Source organism: Bombina bombina, chromosome 2 (genome assembly GCF_027579735.1).
Source record: "Bombina bombina isolate aBomBom1 chromosome 2, aBomBom1.pri, whole genome shotgun sequence".
Taxonomy (NCBI): domain Eukaryota; kingdom Metazoa; phylum Chordata; class Amphibia; order Anura; family Bombinatoridae; genus Bombina; species Bombina bombina.
Genome location: NC_069500.1, coordinates 97,995,849 through 98,016,800, shown reverse-complemented (window position 1 = coordinate 98,016,800; position 20,952 = coordinate 97,995,849). Strand labels below are relative to the sequence as shown.

The following is a 20,952-nucleotide window of genomic DNA, read 5'->3' as shown; positions in this document are numbered from 1 at the left end:
TAGATAAATGAAACCTAGGTTTCAACATGACTGTACCTATTGCTTTATGAACATTAAGGGGCCTAGTTATCAAGCCGTCAACCTCAAATACGCTGGAATTCCGCAGCGTATTTGTGGCGATGCTGATACGCCTTAGTTATCAAAGGCTCGAGACCGGCAAAAGTAGAATTTTGTGACGTAAGCATCGATCCGCCGGACTCAGTCCGACACAGATCGATTCTTACGTCACTCCAGATGTTCTCACTACTTTTGCTAGTTATCAAAAAACTAGCAGGTACGCTCGGCACTTTTACGGCCCAGCGTACCTGGTTTTCAAACCGCCACCCCTGGAGGCGGCGGATCCCATAGGAATCAATGGGAGTCTGACCATAGCGAAAGTACAAGTTCGCTGCTGACAGACATCCCATTGATTTCTATAGGAGCTGTCTGCACCTAACACCCTAACATGTACCCCGAGTCTAAACACCACTAATCTGCCCCCCCTACACTGCCGCAACTAAATAAAGTTATTACCCCCTAAACCGCCGCTCCCGGAGCCCACCGCAACTATAATAAATGTATTAACCCCTAAACCGCCGCTCCCTGAACCCGCCGCAACCTATATTAAATGTATTAACCCCTATCCTGCCCCCCCTACACCGTCGCCACCTATAATAAATTTAATAACCCCTAATCTGCCCCCCCTACACCGTCGCCACCTATAATAAATTTATTAACCCCTATCCTGCCCCCCACTACACCGCCGCCACTGTAATAAAATTATTAACCCCTAAACCTAAGTCTAACCCTGACACCCCCAACTTAAATATTAAATAAATCTAAATAAATTATTTCTTATTAACTAAATGAATCCTATTTAAAACTAAATACTTACCTATAAAATAAACCCTAAGATAGCTACAATATAATTAATAATTATATTCTAGCTATCTTAGGATTTATTTTTATTTTACAGGTACCTTTCAATTTATTTTAACTAGGTACAATAGCTATTAAATAGTTATTAACTGTTTAATAGCTATCTAGCTAAAATAAACGGAAATTTACCTGTAAAATAAATCCTAACCTAAGTTACAATTACACCTAACACTACACTATACTTTAATAAAATATTCCTATTTAAAACTAAATACTTACCTGTAAAATAAACCCTAAGATATCTACAATATAATTAATAATTACATTGTAGCTATCTTAGGATTTATATTTATTTTACAGGTAACTTTGTATTTATTTTAGCTAGTTAGACTAGTTATTAAATAGTTATTAACTATTTAATAACTACCTAGCTAAAAGAAATACAAAATTACCTGTAAAATAAATCCTAACCTAAGTTACAATTAAACCTAATACTACACTATCATTAAATTAATTAAATAAACTACCTACAAATAACTACAATTAAATACAATTACATAAACTAACTAAAGTACAAAAAATAAAAAAAGCTAAGTTACAAAAAATAAAAAAATAAGTTACAAACATGTTAAAAATATTACAACAATTTTAAGCTACTTACACCTAATCTAAGCCCCCTAATAAAATAATAAACCCCCCCAAAATAAAAAAATGCCCTACCCTATTCTAAATTAAATAAAGTTCAAAGCTCTTTTACCTTACCAGCCCTTAAAAGGGCCATTTGTGGGGCATGCCCCAAAGAAAACAGCTCTTTTGCCTGTAAAATAAAAATACAACCCCACCCCAACATTAAAACCCACCACCCACATACCCCTAATCTAACCCAAACCCCCCTTACAAAAACGTAACACTAATCCCCTGAAGATCATCCTACCTTGTCTTCACTCAGCCGAGCAGCGATGGAACCGAAGTGGACATCCGGAGCGGAAGAAGTTAATCCTCCAAGCGGCGCTGAAGAAATCTTCCATCCGATGAAGTCATCATCCAGGCGGCGCTGAAGAAAAGTCTTCGATCCGGCCGATGTCATCTTCAAAGAGGCGCTGAAGAGATCTTCTATCCGGGCGATGTCATCTTCCAAGCCGGGTCTTGAATCTTCCTTCCGCCGACGCGGAACCTCCTTCTTCACCGACGGACTACGACGAATGAAGGCTCCTTTAAGGGACGTCATCCAAGATGGCGTCCCCTCAATTCTGATTGGCTGATAGGATTCTATCAGCCAATCGGAATTAAGGTAGGAAAAATCTGATTGGCTGATGGAATCAGCCAATCAGATTGAGCTTGCATTCTATTGGCTGTTCCGATCAGCCAATAGAATGCGAGCTCAATCTTATTGGCTGATAGAATCCTATCAGCCAATCGAAATTGAGGGGACACCATCTTGGATGACGTCCCTTAAAGGAGCCTTCATTCGTTGTAGTCCGTCGGTGAAGAAGGAGGTTCCGCATCGGCGGAAGGAAGATTCAAGACCCGGCTTGGAAGATGACATCGCCCGGATAGAAGACCTCTTCAGCGCCTCTTTGAAGATGACATCGGCTGGATCGAAGACTTTTCTTCAGCGCCGCCTGGATGATGACTTCATCGGATGGAAGATTTCTTCAGCGCCGCTTGGAGGATTAACTTCTTCCGCTCCGGATGTCCACTTCGGTTCCATCGCTGCTCGGCTGAGTGAAGACAAGGTAGGATTATCTTCAGGGGATTAGTGTTAGGTTTTTGTAAGGGGGGTTTGGGTTAGATTAGGGGTATGTGGGTGGTGGGTTTTAATGTTGGGGGGGGGTTGTATTTTTCTTTTACAGGCAAAAGAGCTGTTTTTTTTGGGGCATGCCCCACAAATGGCCCTTTTAAGGGCTGGTAAGGTATAAGAGCTTTGAACTTTTTTAATTTAGAATAGGGTAGGGCATTTTTTTATTTTGGGGGGGGGTTGTTATTTTATTAGGGGGCTTAGATTAGGTGTAAGTAGCTTAAAATTGTTGTAATATTTTTAACATGTTTGTAACTTATTTTTTTATTTTTTGTAACTTAGCTTTTTTTATTTTTTGTACTTTAGTTAGTTTATGTAATTGTATTTAATTGTAGTTATTTGTAGGTAGTTTATTTAATTAATTTAATGATAGTGTAGTGTTAGGTTTAATTGTAACTTAGTTTAGGATTTATTTTACAGGTAATTTTGTATTTCTTTTAGCTAGGTAGTTATTAAATAGTTAATAACTATTTAATAACTAGTCTAACTAGCTAAAATAAATACAAAGTTACCTGTAAAATAAATATAAATCCTAAGATAGCTACAATGTAATTATTAATTATATTGTAGCTATCTTAGGGTTTATTTTACAGGTAAGTATTTATTTTTAAATAGGAATAATTTATTAAAGTATAGTGTAGTGTTAGGTGTAATTGTAACTTAGGTTAGTTTTTATTTTACAGGTTAATTTCTCTTTATTTTAGCTAGGTAAGCTATTAAATAGTTAATAACTATTTAATAGCTATTGTACCTAGTTAAAATAAATTGAAAGTTGCATGTAAAATAAAAATAAATCCTAAGATAGCTACAATATAATTATTATTTATATTGTAGCTATATTAGGGTTTATTTTAAAGGTAAGTATTTAGTTTTAAATAGGATTCATTTAGTTAATAATAAAAATATTATTTAGATTTATTTAATTAATATTTAAGTTAGGGGGGCGTTAGGGTTAGGGTTAGACTTAGGTTTAGGGGTTAATAATTTTATTAAAGTGGCGGCGGTGTAGTGGGGGGCAGGATAGGGGTTAATACATTTATTATAGGTGGTGATGGTGTAGGGGGGGCAGATTAGGGGTTATTAAATTTATTATAGGTGACGACGGTGTAGGGGGGGCAGGATAGGGGTTAATAGGTTTAATATAGGTTGCGGCGGGTTCAGGGAGCGGCGGTTTAGGGGTTAAACTATTTATTTAGTTGCGGAGAGGTGCGGGATCAGCAGGATAGGGGTTAATAACTTTATAATAGAGGGCGACGGTGTAAGGGGGGCAGGATAGGGGTTACTAGGTATACTGTAGGTGGCAGCGGTGTCCGGGAGCGGCGGTTTAGGGGGTTAATACATTTATAAGACTTGCGGCAGGGTCTAGGAGCGGCGGTTTAGGGGTTAATACATTTATAAGAGAGGCGGCAGGGTCTAGGAGCGGCAGTTTAGGGGTTAATACATTTAGAAGAGTTGCGGCAGGGTCTAGGAGCGGCGGTTTAGGGGTTAATACATTTATAAGACTTGCGGCAGGGTCTAGGAACGGCGGTTTAGGGGTTAATACATTTATAAGAGTTGCGGCAGGGTCTAGGAGCGGCGGTTTAGGGGTTAGTAACTTTATTTAGTTGCGGGGGGCTCCGGGGGCGCCGGTATAGGGATAGAACAGTGTAGTTTAGTGTGAGTGCTTAGTGACAGGCTAGCAATAAAGCTGGGAAAAAGCCGAAGGGCAGCGAGATCGGATGAGTGATAACTCTCACAGTCCTCTGCTCATCGCCCCGCGGCTTTTTGACAGCTTTATTTGATAACTTAGGCGTATTTTTTCAGGTCCGCGGCGGCGAAGGTAGGCGAGCTTAGGCGGGCGTATTGGGCCGGCGAAGCCAGAAAAGTAGACGGCTTGATAACTACCCCCCTAAAACTTTTCACTTATATCTTTAATATTTAAAGAACTAGTATGTTTTAAATACTTTTATGTTAGGCTAATCCTTGCTTTGAATATATAATTCTATCTAGCATTTTATTTTTTATTTTTTAATGTCAATTTTGTATTCTACTAATACAAATGCTTCTAAAAATATTTTTTGGCAAATCTTTTTTGCAATGCAGCTAATTGCTAATATATGCTCATCTGAATAAATTTAGATTTTTATTGCAATCACCAGAGCAGTTTGGTTCTCTTGTTATACAGTATATATATATATATGTGTGTGTGTGTGTGTGTGTGCGTATGTGTGTGTGTGTGTGCGTGTGTGTGCGTGTGTGTGTGCGTGTGTGTGTGCGCGTATGTGTGTGTGTGTGCGTATGTGTGTGTGTGCGTATGTGTGTGTGCGTTACAATGACCTCAATGTTCCTTTACAACCTCTAGTTCACTAAATATTTTATGTTTTTAAGGTTGAAGGAGCAGCATATCTTGCATCTTTTGTTTGGAAGTCAGAAAAATTGGGCTTATGGAGTAGACCTCGTGGAGAGAATTTATTAGACGGTGGATCCCCATTCTACAGTACATATATGACTTCTGATGGGAAATACATGGCAGTGGGCGCACTTGAACCCCAGTTTTATGTGCAGCTCTTAAAGGGTAAGTGACAATCTGGACTATATGAGCATGTCTCTAGTAGGGATCGGCGAATGTGTTTATATTCAAATTAGAATGTTAGAACGAATGTTATTGTAGAAATTCTATTCTATTAACATAATCGAATGTTGATAAGAACGAATATTCTTAAAAATTCTTTAAAGGGACACTGAACCAAAAATGTTTCTTTTGTGATTCAGATAGAGCATGCAATTTTAAGCAACTTTCTAATTTACTCATATTATCAATTTTTCTTCATTCTCTTGCTATCTTTATATAAAAAAGAAGGCATCTAAGCTTTTTTTCTTGGTTCAGAACTCTGGACAGCAGTTTTTGATTGGTGGATGAATTTATCCACCAATCAGCAAGGACAAACTAGGTTCTTCACCAAAAATGGGCCGGCATCTAAACTTACATTCTTGCATTTCAAATAAAGATTCCAAGAGAATGAAGAAAATCTGATAATAGGAGTAAATTAGAAAGTTGCTTAAAATGTAATGCTGTTTCTGAATCATGAAAGAAAAAAAATGGGTTCAGTGTCCCTTTAATAAAAGCATTAGAAATACTTTTACAAATATATAAATTCAATTTTTTTGTATTCGAATATTGCATAATTCAAATCGAATTATTAGAAAAGTTTGAATTGAATATTTCATTGAAAGAAAGCATTAGAAATACTATTACATTAAACAAATGTTAGAAGTTGCTTAAAATGTCATGCTCTCTGAATCACAAAAGAAAAACATTGGGTACAGTGTCCCTTTAACTGAATGCTATTTACAGTTTTTAAATGTCATTTTCAAATTTGAATGTTTATAATTAGATTAAATGTCCACATACGACATTTCTTATGTAACATTAGATTTAACAAATACTATTCAGAAGATCAATAGTTCATGTGGTAGGGAATTTAGTAAATTGATACATAGTTGATACAAATATATAAATTGGAATGTTTCCATTTAGAATATTGAATAAATAGTATATCACATTTAAAGGGACACTAAACCCAATTTTTTTCTTTCAATATTCAGATAGAGCATGCAATTTTAAGCAACTTTCTAATTTATTCCTATTATTAATTTTTCTTTGTTCTCTTGCTATCTTTATTTATGTGATGCATAGGAGCCGGCTCATTTTTGCTTGAGAACCTGGGTTATGCTTGCTTATTGGTGGGTAAATGTAAGCCTCCAATAAGCAAGCGCTGTCCATGGTGCTGAACCTAAAATGGGCTGGCTGCTAAGATTTACATTCCTGCTTTTAAAATAAAGATAGCAAGAGAACAGAGAAAAATTGATAATAGGAGTAAATTAGAAAGTTGCTTAAAATGTAATGCTGTTTCTGAATCATGAAAGAAAAAAAAATGGGTTCAGTGTCCCTTTAATAAAAGCATTAGAAATACTTTTACAAATTTTACAAATATATAAATTCAATTTTTTTGTATTCGAATATTGCATAATTCAAATCGAATTATTAGAAAAGTTTGAATTGAATATTTCATTGAAAGAAAGCATTAGAAATACTATTACATTAAACAAATGTTAGAATGTTGTACAAACATTCGAAATTCAAAACAAACAAATGGGTTAAAATTTGTTTCATTTTTCAAATGTTGCGAAACATTCGCCCATCCCTAGTCTCTATGCAGGCTTGATGCACATCTCTCAGAGTGACCATGTTTGTGGATAGTATGGTTTAGTTGCGTTTTATGCATAACTTGTTAAAAATTGCTAAGCAGTTCAAAACTTGGAAGTTGGAATTTAAAGTTGTTGGTAGAAACCATCTGTATTTACTAAATGTGCTGAAAAATAAAGTAATTGTACAGCTTTCAACCTGTTAAACAAACACAAATGATCAAAATAAGCATCTCGATATTGAATGTGAGGAAGACACGATCCGAGGACCTCTGGATTTCATGTGTGAGATACTTTTCAGTTTTGCTTACAGAGATTTTCCTTTGCCGTTTCTCACTATTATTTTAATCAGCCTGAAAGGTACATAATAGTCAAAACTGAAATATGCACACGTGTGTTTCAGTTTTGAGTAGATACATTTCTTTCATGTAATTAGCAAGAGTCCATGAGCTAGTGACGTATGGGATATACATTCCTACCAGGAGGGGCAAAGTTTCCCAAACCTTAAAATGCCTATAAATACACCCCTCACCACACCCACAAATCAGTTTTTACAAACTTTGCCTCCGATGGAGGTGGTGAAGTAAGTTTGTGCTAGATTCTACGTTGATATGCGCTCCGCAGCAGGCTGGAGCCCGGTTTTCCTCTCAGCGTGCAGTGAATGTCAGAGGGATGTGAAGAGAGTATTGCCTATTTGAATTCAATGATCTCCTTCTACGGGGTCTATTTCATAGGTTCTCTGTTATCGGTCGTAGAGATTCATCTCTTACCTCCCTTTTCAGATCGACGATATACTCTTATATATATACCATTACCTCTGCTGATTCTCGTTTCAGTACTGGTTTGGCTTTCTACAAACATGTAGACGAGTGTCCTGGGGTAAGTAAATCTTATTTTCTGTGACACTCTAAGCTATGGTTGGGCACTTTGTTTATAAAGTTCTAAATATATGTATTCAAACATTTATTTGCCTTGACTCAGAATGTTCAACATTCCTTATTTTTCAGACAGTCAGTTTCATATTTGGGATAAATGCATTTGTTTCAATCATTTTTTCTTACCTTAAAAAATTTGACTTTTTTCCTGTGGGCTGTTAGGCTCGTGGGGGCAGAAAATGCTTCATTTTATTGCGTCATTCTTGGCGCGGACTTTTTTGGCGCAAATTTTTTTTTCTGTTTCCGGCGTCATATGTGTCGCCGGAAGTTGCGTCATTTTTTGACGTTTTTTTTGCGTCAAAAATGTCGGCGTTCCGGATGTGGCGTCATTTTTGGCGCCAAAAGCATTTAGGCGCCAAATAATGTGGGCGTCTTTTTTGGCGCTAAAAAATATGGGCGTCATTTTTGTATCCACATTATTTAAGTCTCATTATTTATTGCTTCTGGTTGCTAGAAGCTTGTTCACTGGCATTTTTTTCCCATTCCTGAAACTGTCATTTAAGGAATTTGATCAATTTTGCTTTATATGTTGTTTTTTTCTTTTACATATTGCAAGATGTTCCACGTTGCAACTGAGTCAGAAGATACTTCAGGAAAATCACTGCCCAGTGCTGGAGCTACCAAGCTAAGTGTATCTGCTATAAACTTTTGGTATCTGTTTCTCCAGCTGTTGTTTGTATTGCATGTCATGTCAAACTTATTAATGCAGATAAAATTTCCTTTAGTACTGTTACATTACCTGTTGCTGTTCCGTCAACATCTAATTTTCAGAGTGTTCCTGATAACATAAGAGATTTTATTTTTTTAAATCCATTAAGAAGGCTATGTCTGTTATTTCTCCTTCTAGTATACATAAAAGTCTTTTAAAACTTCTCTTTTTTCAGATGAATTTTTAAATGAACATCATCATTCTGATACTGATAATGGTTCTTCTGGTTCAGAGGTTTCTGTCTCAGAGGTTGATGCTGATAAATCTTTGTATTTGTTCAAGATGGAATTTATTCGTTCTTTACTTAAAGAAGTATTATTTGCATTAGAAATAGAGGATTCTGGTCCTCTTGATACTAAATGTAAACGTTTAAATAAGGTTTTTAAATCTCCTGTAGTTATTCCAGAAGTGTTTTATCTCCCTGATGCTATTTCTGAAGTAATTTCCAGGGAATGGAATAATTTGGGTAATTTATTTACTCCTTCTAGACGTTTAAGCAATTATATCCTGTGCCATCTGACAGATTAGAGTTTTTTGGGACAAAAATCCCTAAGGTTATGGGGCTGTCTCTACTCCTGCTAATGTACTACTATTCCTACGGCAGATAGTACTTCATTTAAGGATCCTTTAGATAGGAAAATTGAATCCTTTCTAAGAAAAGCTTACTTATGTTCAGGTAATCTTCTTAGACCTGCTATATTGTTAGCGGATGTTGCTGCAGCTTCAACTTTTTGGTTAGAAGCTTTAGCGCAACAAGTAACAGATTATAATTTTATAGCATTATTATTATTCTATAACATGCTAATAATTTTATTGGTGATACCATCTTTTGATATCATTAGAGTTGATGTCAGGTATATGTCTCTAGCTATTTTAGCTAGAAAAGCTTTATGGATTAAACTTGGAATGCTGATATGTCTTCTAAGTCAACTTTGCTTTCCCTTTCTTTCCAGGGTAAATAATCATTTTTCGTTCCTTTCCTCACAACAAGGAACAAAAGCCTGATCCTTCATCCTCAGGAGCGGTATCAGTTTGGAAACTATTTCCAGTTTGGAATATATCCAAGCCTTATAGAAACCTATAGCCAGCTCCTAAGTACCTATGAAGGTGCGGCCCTTATTCCAGCTCAGCTGGTATGGGGCAGATTACGTTTTCTTCAATTTGGATCAATTCCGTACTCAATCTCTGGTTTCAGAACATTGTTTCAGAAAGGTACAGAATTGGCTTCAAGTTAAGGCCTCCTGCTAAGAGATTTTTTTTTCTTTCCCGTGTCCCAGTTAACACAGCAAAGGCTCAGCATTTCTGAAATGTGTTTCAGATCTAGAGTTGGCTGGAGTATTTATGCCAGTTCCAGTTCTGGAACAGGGGCTGGGGTTTTATTTTATCTCTTCATTGTACCAAAGAAGGTCAATTCCTTCAGACCAGTTCCGGATCTATCATTATTGAATCGTTATGTTAGGATACCAACATTCAAGATGGTTACTGTAGGACTATCCTGCCTTTTGTTTAGCAAGGGCATTATATGTCTACAATAGATTTACAGGATGTGTATCTGCATATTCCGATTCATCCAGATCACTTTTAGTGTCTGAGATTCTCTTTTTAGACAAGCATTACCAGTTTTGTGGCTCTACCGTTTGGCCTAGCCTCAGTTCCAAGAATTTTTTTCAAAGGTTCTCGGTGCCCTTCTTTCTGTAATCAGAGAACAGGGTTTTGGTATTTCCTTATTTGGACGATATCTTGGTACTTGCTCAGTCTTCTCATTTTCGAAGAATCTCATACGAATCGACTTGTGTTGTTTCTTCAAGTTCATGGTTGGAGGATCAATTTACCAATCAGTTCATTGATTCCTCAGACAAGGGTAACCTTTTTAGGTTTCTAGATAGATTCAGTGTCTATGACTCTGTCCTTGTCAGACAAGAGAAGTTTAACATTGATATCAGCTTGTCAAAACCTTCAGTCACAATCATTCCCTTTGGTAGCCTTATGCATGGAAATGTTGGGTCTTAGGACTGCCGCATCAGATGCGATCTCCTTTGCTCGTTTTCACATGCGACCTCTTCAGCTCTGTATGCTGAACCAATGGTACAGGGATTACTCAAAGATATCTCAATTAATATCTTTAAACCGATTTTACGACACTCTCTGACATGGTGGACAGATCACCATCGTTTAGTTCAGGGGGCTTCTTTGTTCTTCCGACCTGGACTATAATCTCAACAGATGCAAGTCTTACAGGTTGGGGAGCTGTGTGGGGGTATCTGACGGCACAAGGGGTTTGGGAATCTCAGGAGGTGAGATTTCCGATCAATATTTTGGAACTCCGTGCAATTTTCAGAGCTCTTCAGTCTTGGCCTCTTCTGAAGAGAGAGTTGTTCATTTGTTTTCAGATAGACAATGTCACAACTGTGGCATACATCAATCATCAAGGAGGGACTCACAGTCCTCTGGCTATGAAAGAAGTATCTCGAATTTTGGTTTGGGCGGAATCCAGCTCCTGTCTAATCTCTGCGGTTCATATTCCAGGTATGGACAATTGGAAAGCGAATTATCTCAGTCGCCAAACATTGCATCCAGGCGAATGGTCTCTTCACCCAGAGGTATTTCTTCAGATTGTTCAAATGTGGGAACTTCCAGAAATAGATCTGATGGCTTCTCATCTAAACAAGAAACTTCCCAGGTATCTGTCCAGATCCCGGGATCCTCAGGCGGAGGCAGTGGATGCATTATCACTTCCTTGGAAGTATCATCCTGCCTATATCTTTCCGCCTCTAGTTCTTCTTCCAAGAGTAATCTCCAAGATTCTGAAGGAATGCTCGTTTGTTCTGCTGGTAGCTCCGGCATGGCCTCACAGGTTTTGGTATGCGGATCTTGTCCGGATGGCCTCTTGCCAACCGTGGACTCTTCCGTTAAGACCAGACCTTCTGTCTCAAGGTCCTTTTTTCCATCAGGATCTGAAATCCTTAAATTTAAAGGTATGGAGATTGAACGCTTGATTCTTGGTCAAAGAGGTTTCTCTGACTCTGTGATTAATACTATGTTACAGGCTCGTAAATCTGTATCCAGAGAGATATATTATAGAGTCTGGAAGACTTATATTTCTTGGTGTCTTTCTCATCATTTTTCTTGGCATTCTTTTAGAATACCGAGAATATTACAGTTTCTTCAGGATGGTTTAGATAAGGGTTTGTCCGCAAGTTCCTTGAAAGGACAAATCTCTGCTCTTTCTGTTCTTTTTCACAGAAAGATTGCTATTCTTCCTGATATTCATTGTTTTGTACAAGCTTTGGTTCGTATAAAGCCTGTCATTAAGTCAATTTCTCCTCCTTGGAGTTTGAATTTGGTTCTGGGGGCTCTTCAAGCTCCTCCATTTGATCCTATGCATTCATTGGACATTACATTACTTTCTTGGAAAGTTTTGTTCCTTTTGGCCATCTCTTCTGCCAGAAGAGTTTCTGAATTATCTGCTCTTTCTTGTGAGTCTCCTTTTCTGATTTTTCATCAGGATAAGGCGGTGTTGCGAACTTCTTTTGAATTTTTACCTAAGTTGTGAATTCCAACAACATTAGTAGAGACATTGTGGTTCCTTCATTATGTCCTAATCCTAAGAATTCTAAGGAGAAATCGTTGCATTCTTTGGATGTTGTTAGAGCTTTGAAATATTATGTTGAAGCTACTAAGTCTTTCCGAAAGACTTCTAGTTTATTTGTTATCTTTTCCGGTTCTAGAAAGGCCAGAAAACTTCTGCCATTTCTTTGGCATCTTGGTTGAAATCTTTAATTCATCTTGCCTATGTTGAGTCGGGTAAAACTCCGCCTCAGAGGATTACAGATCATTCTACTAGGTCAGTTTCTACTTCCTGGGTGTTTAGGAATGAAGCTTCGGTTGATCAGATTTGCAAAGCGGCAACTTGGTCCTCTTTGCATACTTTTACCAAATTCTACCATTTTGATGTATTTTCTTCTTCTGAAGCAGTTTTTGGTAGAAAAGTACTTCAGGCAGCGGTTTCAGTTTGAATCTTCTGCTTATGTTTTTCATTAAACTTTATTTTGGGTGTGGATTATTTTCAGCAGGAATTGGCTGTCTTTATTTTATCCCTCCCTCTCTAGTGACTCTTGTGTGGAAAGATCCACATCTTGGGTAGTCATTATCCCATACGTCACTAGCTCATGGACTCTTGCTAATTACATGAAAGAAAACATAATTTATGTAAGAACTTACCTGATAAATTCATTTCTTTCATATTAGCAAGAGTCCATGAGGCCCGCCCTTTTTTTGTGGTGGTTATGATTTTTTTGTATAAAGCACAATTATTCCAATTCCTTATTTTATATGCTTTCGCACTTTTTTCTTATCACCCCACTTCTTGGCTATTCGTTAAACTGAATTGTGGGTGTGGTGAGGGGTGTATTTATAGGCATTTTAAGGTTTGGGAAACTTTGCCCCTCCTGGTAGGAATGTATATCCCATACGTCACTAGCTCATGGACTCTTGCTAATATGAAAGAAATGAATTTATCAGGTAAGTTCTTACATAAATTATGTTTTTCTTTTATTGAAAGTTCTTATTGTTTCAGGGGCATATGCACATATGCTGCACACTCCCAGTGTACCTGCATTCAAACACTGGAGCTTCTCAGAGAGTCTGCGGTGGTTGTGTAATGCAACGGATCCATCACCTGATACCACTGCTGGTGCACTGTTTTTAAATGCAGGTGCACTGAGCACATGCAGCATATGTGTGTATGTTCTTGAAACACTAATACAAGTGTGTTGGAAAAATGTGTCTTCAAAATAGTGCACGTTTCACTTTTGACTACTATGTCCCTTTTATTCTAGTTTTGTTGACCCAACTTTCCTGTAAATTAACTGTATTTCTCACAACTTTTGACTTTAAAGGGACACTAAACCCATTTTTTTTTTCTTTTGTGATTCACATAGAGCATTTAATTTTAAGCAACTTTCTAATTTACTCCTATTATCAATTTTTCTTCGTTCTCTTGCCATCTTTATTTAAAAAGCAGGAATGTGATGCATAGGAGCCGGACCATTTTTGGTTGAGAGCCTGGGTTATGCTTGCTTATTGGTGAGTAGATGTCAGCCTTCAATAAGCAAGCACTATCCATGGTGCTGAACCTCAAATGGGCTGGCTGCTAAGATTTACATTCCTGCTTTTTAAATAAAGATAGCAAGAGAACAATGAAAAATTCATAATAGGAGTAAATTAGAAATTTGTTTACAATTTCATGCTCTATCTGAATCATGAAAGAAAAACTGTGGGTTTAGTATCCCTTTAATTGTTTCATAATGCTCTAAGTTCTAGAGTAGTGGTACAATTGGGCCTCTGTATTTAGACATCTCTGAGGAGGTGCAGGAAACATGTCAGATCTGTGTTGGTATGACCTTGGATATGATTGGAACTGTTTCATATGTTTCCAATAAATATTTGGACTTTTTAATTGCAACTTGCTTTGATGCCTGCATACTTTTTTTCCTTATGTCTAGAGTTAATTACTAAATCAAATATAGAACTTAATCAGGCTTCAAATTTAATGGTGGCAAGTGAAAGTTAGTTATTGAATGTTGAGTCTGATGTCTGGTGGCGTGTTGTAAGTAGCAAGGTTGGCGCAATGTATTTGCAGTATGTAAACTCCTATTGCAGCACTGACAACACACACATTTTTGGCTATGTGCAAAAACTATTATCTAAAGGGACATTATATAGCCATGAAAGTGCAAGGATATGTTATTCCTCTAAGGCTGTAGGGACCCCATTAACGCTTATACTGTTACTTCTGAGAGTGTAAACGGGCCAGAGAGAGAGAGATTGCAGAGGAAAAGTGAAAGTGGAGAAGAAGGTAGAGTTAAGAAAGAATTAAGAAAAAAAGAGTGAAGAGATATGAGAAAGGGAAGAGTGCAAAGAGAAGATATGGCCTGAGAAAGAGAGTGGAGAGAGTAAAAAGAGAGATTGAAGAGAGGAGGGAGTTCAGAAACATAGTTAAGAGCAAGAAGGGAGAGATGATGATTATTAAAATAAAAATCTCCAGGTTTGCTATGACCTTTCATGACTCTCAGTATTCTCTGCACTCTCTCGCTTTAACAAATTCCTTTTTCTATCCAGCTGTTGTCTTCCCCAGGACCTCTAATTATTCTAACTGCTATGAGCTTATTTCTCTTGTTAAGTGTGTTCAGTCCACGGGTCATCCATTACTTATGGGATATATTCTCCTTCCCAACAGGAAGTTGCAAGAGGATCACCCAAGCAGAGCTGCTATATAGCTCCTCCCCTCACATGTCATATCCAGTCATTCTCTTGCAACCCTCAACAAAGAAGGAGGTCGCGGGAGGAGTTGGAGTTTTTACTTAATTATTCTTCAATCAAAAGTTTGTTATTTTAAATGGCACCGGAGTGTGCTGTTTTTCTATCTCAGGCAGTATTTGGAAGAAGAAACTGCCTGCGTTTTTCTATGATCTTAGCAGGCGTAACTAAGATCCACTGGCTGTTCTCGACATTCTGAGGAGTGGGGTAACTTCAGAACATGGGAATAGCATGCGGGGTCCCCCGCAAATGAGGTATGTGCATTACAATATTTTCTGGGAATGGAATTGACTAAGACAACACTGCTGTTACCCGTATGATGTAAGTACAGCCTTAAATGCAGTAGTAGTGACTGGTATCAGGCTGATGAATGTATGCACAGTAGAGTTATTTTCTAGGGACTAGAATTTGACTGAGAAAATACTGTTAATACTGAAATAATGCTTAAGCCTTATCTGCAGTGGAAGCGACTGGTAGCAGGCTTAGTGATAACTTTGCATGACATTTAAAGAAGTTTGTTTTTGAAAAACGTTTACTGGCATGTTATTCGTTTTTGTGAGGTACTTTGGTGATAAATCCTTTTGGGCATGAATTTTTTCTTATTTTCCACATGTCCAACGTATATTTCTACATAGAAACCGTTATATCAGGTCTCCCACTGTTGTAAATGAGCGGGAGGGGCCTTTTTTAGCGCCTTGTTGCGCAGTTAAAATTCTAGCACTGTCTTCCTGCTTCTTCCTCCTTGATCCAGGACGTCTCTAGAGAGCTCAGGGGTCTTCAAAATTCGTTTTTTGAGGGAGGTAATCAGTCACAGCAGACCTGTGACAGTGTGTTAGACTGTGATAAAAACGTTTAATATTAATTTGATATCCGTTTTTTTTGGGTACTGAGGGGTTAATCATCCTTTTGCTAATGGGTGCAATCCTCTGCTAATTAATACATTTAAAGAATTGTTGACTATAACTGAATTAGTTCTTTGTTATTCAACTGTGTTTTTTAAAAGCGCTGCAGAGGTTTTTATATTGCTTGTGAACTTATTGAAAGTAATTTCCAAGCTTGCTAGCTTCATTGCTAGTCTGTTTAAACATGTCTGATACAGAGGAATCTGCTTGTTCATTATGTTTAAAAGCCGATGTGAAGCCCAATAGAAATATGTGTACCAATTGTATTGATATTACTTTGAATAAAAGTCAATCTGTACCGATAAAGAAATTATCACCAGACAACGAGGGGGCAGTTATGCCGTCTAACTCTCCTCACGTGTCCGTACCTTCGTCTCCCGCTCGGGAGGTGCGTGAGATTGAGGCGCCAAGTACATCAAGGCCCTTACAAATCACTTTACATGATATGGCTAATGTTATGAAGGAAGTATTATACAATATGCCCGAGTTAAGAGGCAAGCGCGACAGTTCTGGGTTAAGGACAGAGCGCGCCGATGACACGAGAGCCATGTCTGATACTGCGTCACAATTTGCAGAACATGAGGACGGAGAGCTTCATTCTGTGGGTGACGGTTCTGATTCGGGGAGACCGGATTCAGAAATTTAAAATTTTAAATTTAAGCTTGAGAACCTCCGCGTGTTGCTAGGGGAGGTGTTAGCGGCTCTGAATGATTGTGACACGGTGGCAATCCCAGAGAAATTATGTAGGCTGGATAAATACTATGCGGTACCGGTGTGTACTGACGTTTTTCCTATACCAAAGAGGCTTACAGAGATTATTAGTAAGGAGTGGGATAGACCCGGTGTGCCTTTTTCCCCTCCTCCGATATTTAGAAAAAGGTTCCCTATAGACGCCACCACACGAGACTTATGGCAGACGGTCCCTAAGGTGGAGGGAGCAGTTTCTACTTTAGCCAAGCGTACCACTATCCCGGTGGAGGATAGCTGTGCTTTCTCAGATCCAATGGATAAAAAATTAGAGGGTTATCTTAAGAAAATGTTTGTTCAACAAGGTTTTATATTACAGCCTCTTGCATGCATTGCGCCTGTCACTGCTGCAGCGGCATTCTGGTTTGAGTCTCTGGAAGAGGCGATTCGCACAGCACCATTGGATGAGTCTTTGAGCAAGATTAGAACCCTTAAGCTGGCTAATGCGTTTGTTTCGGATGCCGTAGTGCATTTAACCAAACTTACGGCTAAGAATTCCGGATTCGCCATACAGACACGCAGAGCGCTATGGCTTAAATCCTGGTCAGCAGATGTAACTTCTAAGTCTAAACTACTAAACATTCCTTTCAAAGGGCAGACCTTATTCGGGCCCGGCTTGAAGGAAATTATTGCTGACATTACTGGAGGTAAGGGCCACACCCTTCCTCAGGACAGGGCCAAATCAAAGGCCAAACAGTCTAATTTTCGGGCCTTTCGTAATTTCAAGGCAGGAGCAGCATCAACTTCCTCCGCTCCAAAACAGGAAGGAACTACTGCTCGTTACAGACAGGGTTGGAAAGGCAACCAGTCATGGAACAAGGGCAAGCAGGCCAGAAAGCCTACTTCCGCCCCTAAGACAGCATGAAGACAGGGCCCCCTTTCCGGAGACGGATCTAGTGGGGGGCAGACTTTCTCTCTTCGCCCAGGCTTGGGCAAGAGATGTACAGGATCCCTGGATGTTGGAGATTATATCTCAGGGATACCTTCTGGATTTCAAAACTTCTCCTCCACAAGGGAGGTTTCATCTGTCAAGGTTATCAACAAACCTAGTAAAGAAAGAGACATTTCTACAATGTGTACAAGACCTCTTAGTGATGGGAGTGATCCACCCAGTTCCGCGGACGGAACAGGGGCAAGGGTTTTATTCAAATCTGTTTGTGGTTCCCAAGAAAGAGGGAACCTTCAGACCAATCTTAGATTTTAAAATCTTAAACAAATTCCTAAGGGTTCCATCGTTCAAGATGGAAACCATTCGAACCATCCTACCCATGATCCAAGAGGGTCAATATATGACCACAGTGGATTTAAAGGATGCCTACCTTCACATACCGATTCACAAAGATCATTATCGGTACCTAAGGTTTGCCTTTCTAGACAGGCATTACCAGTTTGTAGCGCTTCCCTTCGGGTTAGCTACGGCCCCGAGAATTTTTACAAAGGTTCTGGGCTCTCTTCTGGCTGTACTAAGACCACGAGGCATAGCGGTGGCGCCGTACCTAGACGACATTCTGATACAAGCGTCAAGTTTTCAAAATGCAAAGTCTCATAAAGAGATAGTTCTAGCATTTCAGAGGTCGCATGGGTGGAAAGTGAACGTGGAAAAGAGTTGTCTGTTGCCACTCACAAGGGTCCCTTTTCTAGGGACTCTTATAGATTCTGTAGAGATGAAGATTTACCTGACGGAGTCCAGGTTATCAAAGATTCTCAATGCTTGCCGTGTTCTTCACTCCATTCCAAGCCCATCAGTAGCTCAGTGCATGGAAGTAATTGGCTTAATGGTCGCGGCAATGGACATAGTGCCACTTGCGCGCCTACATCTCAGACCGCTGCAACTATGCATGCTAGGTCAATTGAACGGCTATTACTCATATCTGTCCCCTTTGCTAAATCTGGACCAGGAGACCAGAGATTCTCTTCTCTGGTGGTTGTCACGGGTTCATCTGTCCAAAGGAATGACTTTTCGCAGACCAGATTGGACGATTGTAACAACAGATGCCAGCCTACTAGGCTGGGGAGCAGTCTGGAACTCCCTGAAGGCTCAGGGATCATGGACTCAGGAGGAGAAACTCCTCCCGATAAACATTCTAGAATTAAGAGCAATATTCAATGCTCTTCTAGCTTGGCCTCAGTTAGCAACACTGAGGTTCATCAGATTTCAGTCGGACAACATCACGACTGTGGCTTACATCAATCATCAAGGGGGAACCAGGAGTTCCCTAGCGATGTTGGAAGTCTCGAAGATAATTCGCTGGGCAGAGTCTCACTCTTGCCACCTGTCAGCGATCTACATCCCAGGTGTGGAGAACTGGGAGGCGGATTTTCTAAGTCGCCAGACTTTTCATCCGGGGGAGTGGGAACTTCACCCGGAGGTATTTACTCAACTGATTCATCGTTGGGGCAAACCGGATCTGGATCTCATGGCATCTCGCCAGAACGCCAAGCTTCCTTGTTACGGATCCAGGTCCAGGGACCCGGGAGCGGTGCTGGTAGATGCACTAGCAGCCCCTTGGGTTTTCAACATAGCTTATGTGTTTCCACCTTTTCCGTTGCTACCTCGACTGATTGCCAGGATCAAACAGGAGAGAGCATCGGTGATTCTGATAGCGCCTGCGTGGCCACGCAGGACGTGGTATGCCGACCTAGTGGACATGTCGTCCTGTCCACCATGGTCTCTACCCCTGAGGCAGGACCTTCTAATTCAGGGTCCTTTCAACCATCCAAACCTAATTTCTCTGAGGCTGACTGCTTGGAAATTGAACGCTTGATTCTATCAAAGCGTGGGTTTTCGGATTCGGTTATTGATACATTAATACAGGCTCGGAAACCTTTTACCAGAAAAATTTACCACAAGATATGGCGTAAATATTTATGTTGGTGTGAATCCAAGAGTTACTCATGGAGTAAGGTTAGGATTCCTAGGATATTGTCTTTTCTACAAGAGGGTTTAGAAAAGGGCTTATCCGCTAGTTCACTAAAGGGACAGATTTCTGCTCTGTCTATTCTTTTACACAAGCGTCTGGCAGAGAATCCAGACGTCCAGGCTTTTTGTCAGGCTTTGGCTAGGATTAAGCCTGTGTTTAAAGCTGTTGCTCCTCCGTGGAGCTTAAACTTGGTTCTTAATGTTCTTCAGGGTGTTCCGTTTGAACCCCTTCATTCCATTGATATTAAACTTTTATCTTGGAAAGTTCTGTTTTTGATGGCTATTTCCTTGGCTCGAAGAGTCTCTGAGTTATCTGCCTTACATTGTGATTCTCCTTATCTGATCTTTCATTCAGACAAGGTAGTCCTGCGTACTAAACCTGGGTTTTTACCTAAGGTTGTTTCTAACAAGAATATCAATCAAGAGATTGTTGTTCCATCCTTATGTCCTAATCCTTCTTCAAAGAAGGAACGTCTTTTGCATAATCTAGACGTGGTCCGTGCCCTGAAGTTCTACTTACAGGCAACTAAAGATTTTCGACAAACTTCTTCTCTGTTTGTCGTTTACTCTGGACAGAAGAGAGGTCAAAAGGCTTCGGCTACCTCTCTCTCTTTTTGGCTTTGTAGCATAATACGCTTAGCCTATGAGACTGCTGGACAGCAGCCTCCTGAAAGAATTACAGCTCATTCCACTAGAGCTGTGGCTTCCACCTGGGCCTTTAAGAATGAAGCCTCTGTTGAACAGATTTGCAAGGCTGCAACTTGGTCTTCACTTCATACTTTTTCCAAATTTTACAAATTTGACACTTTTGCTTCTTCGGAGGCTGTTTTTGGGAGAAAGGTTCTACAGGCAGTTTTTCCTTCTGTTTAATGTTCCTGCCTTGTCCCTCCCATCATCCGTGTACTTTAGCTTTGGTATTGGTATCCCATAAGTAATGGATGACCCGTGGACTGAACACACTTAACAAGAGAAAACATAATTTATGCTTACCTGATAAATTTATTTCTCTTGTAGTGTGTTCAGTCCACGGCCCGCCCTGTCTATTTGAGGCAGGTTCTAAATTTTAAATTATAACTCCAGTCACCACTGCACCCTATAGTTTCTCCTTTCTCGTCTTGTTTCGGTCGAATGACTGGATATGACATGTGAGGGGAGGAGCTATATAGCAGCTCTGCTTGGGTGATCCTCTTGCAACTTCCTGTTGGGAAGGAGAATATATCCCATAAGTAATGGATGACCCGTGGACTGAACACACTACAAGAGAAATAAATTTATCAGGTAAGCATAAATTATGTTTTCCTTCTTAATACAGGTAGTGTCCACAGCTGCATTCCTTACTGGAAAATACTGAACCTGGCCACCAGGAGGAGGCAAAGACACCCCAGCCAAAGGCTTAAATATCTCCCCCACTTCCCTCATCCCCCAGTCATTCTTTGCCTTTCATTACAGGAGGTTGGCAGAGAAGTGTCAGAAGATTTCAAAGTAGTTCCTTATGGAGGGTAGTACCCTTCGAGATGGGACTGGAGTTTTAAGTAAGGAACAAGAAAAAAAGCAGCACAAGATTATATTGCAAAAAATGG

The 20,952-nt window shown here is 39.4% G+C and overlaps 1 protein-coding gene across 4 annotated transcripts in view; it reads left to right on the top strand.

Moving 5' to 3' along the window:
- AMACR (alpha-methylacyl-CoA racemase) overlaps positions 1-20,952 on the top strand; it is a 204,943-nt gene that overhangs the window by 154,272 nt on the left and 29,719 nt on the right. For all 4 annotated transcript variants that reach the window (XM_053701190.1, XM_053701188.1, XM_053701189.1 and 1 more), the window contains one exon: positions 5,024-5,210. In XM_053701190.1, coding sequence (XP_053557165.1) covers positions 5,024-5,210 — 187 coding nt within the window. The remainder of the gene's footprint in view (positions 1-5,023; positions 5,211-20,952) is intronic.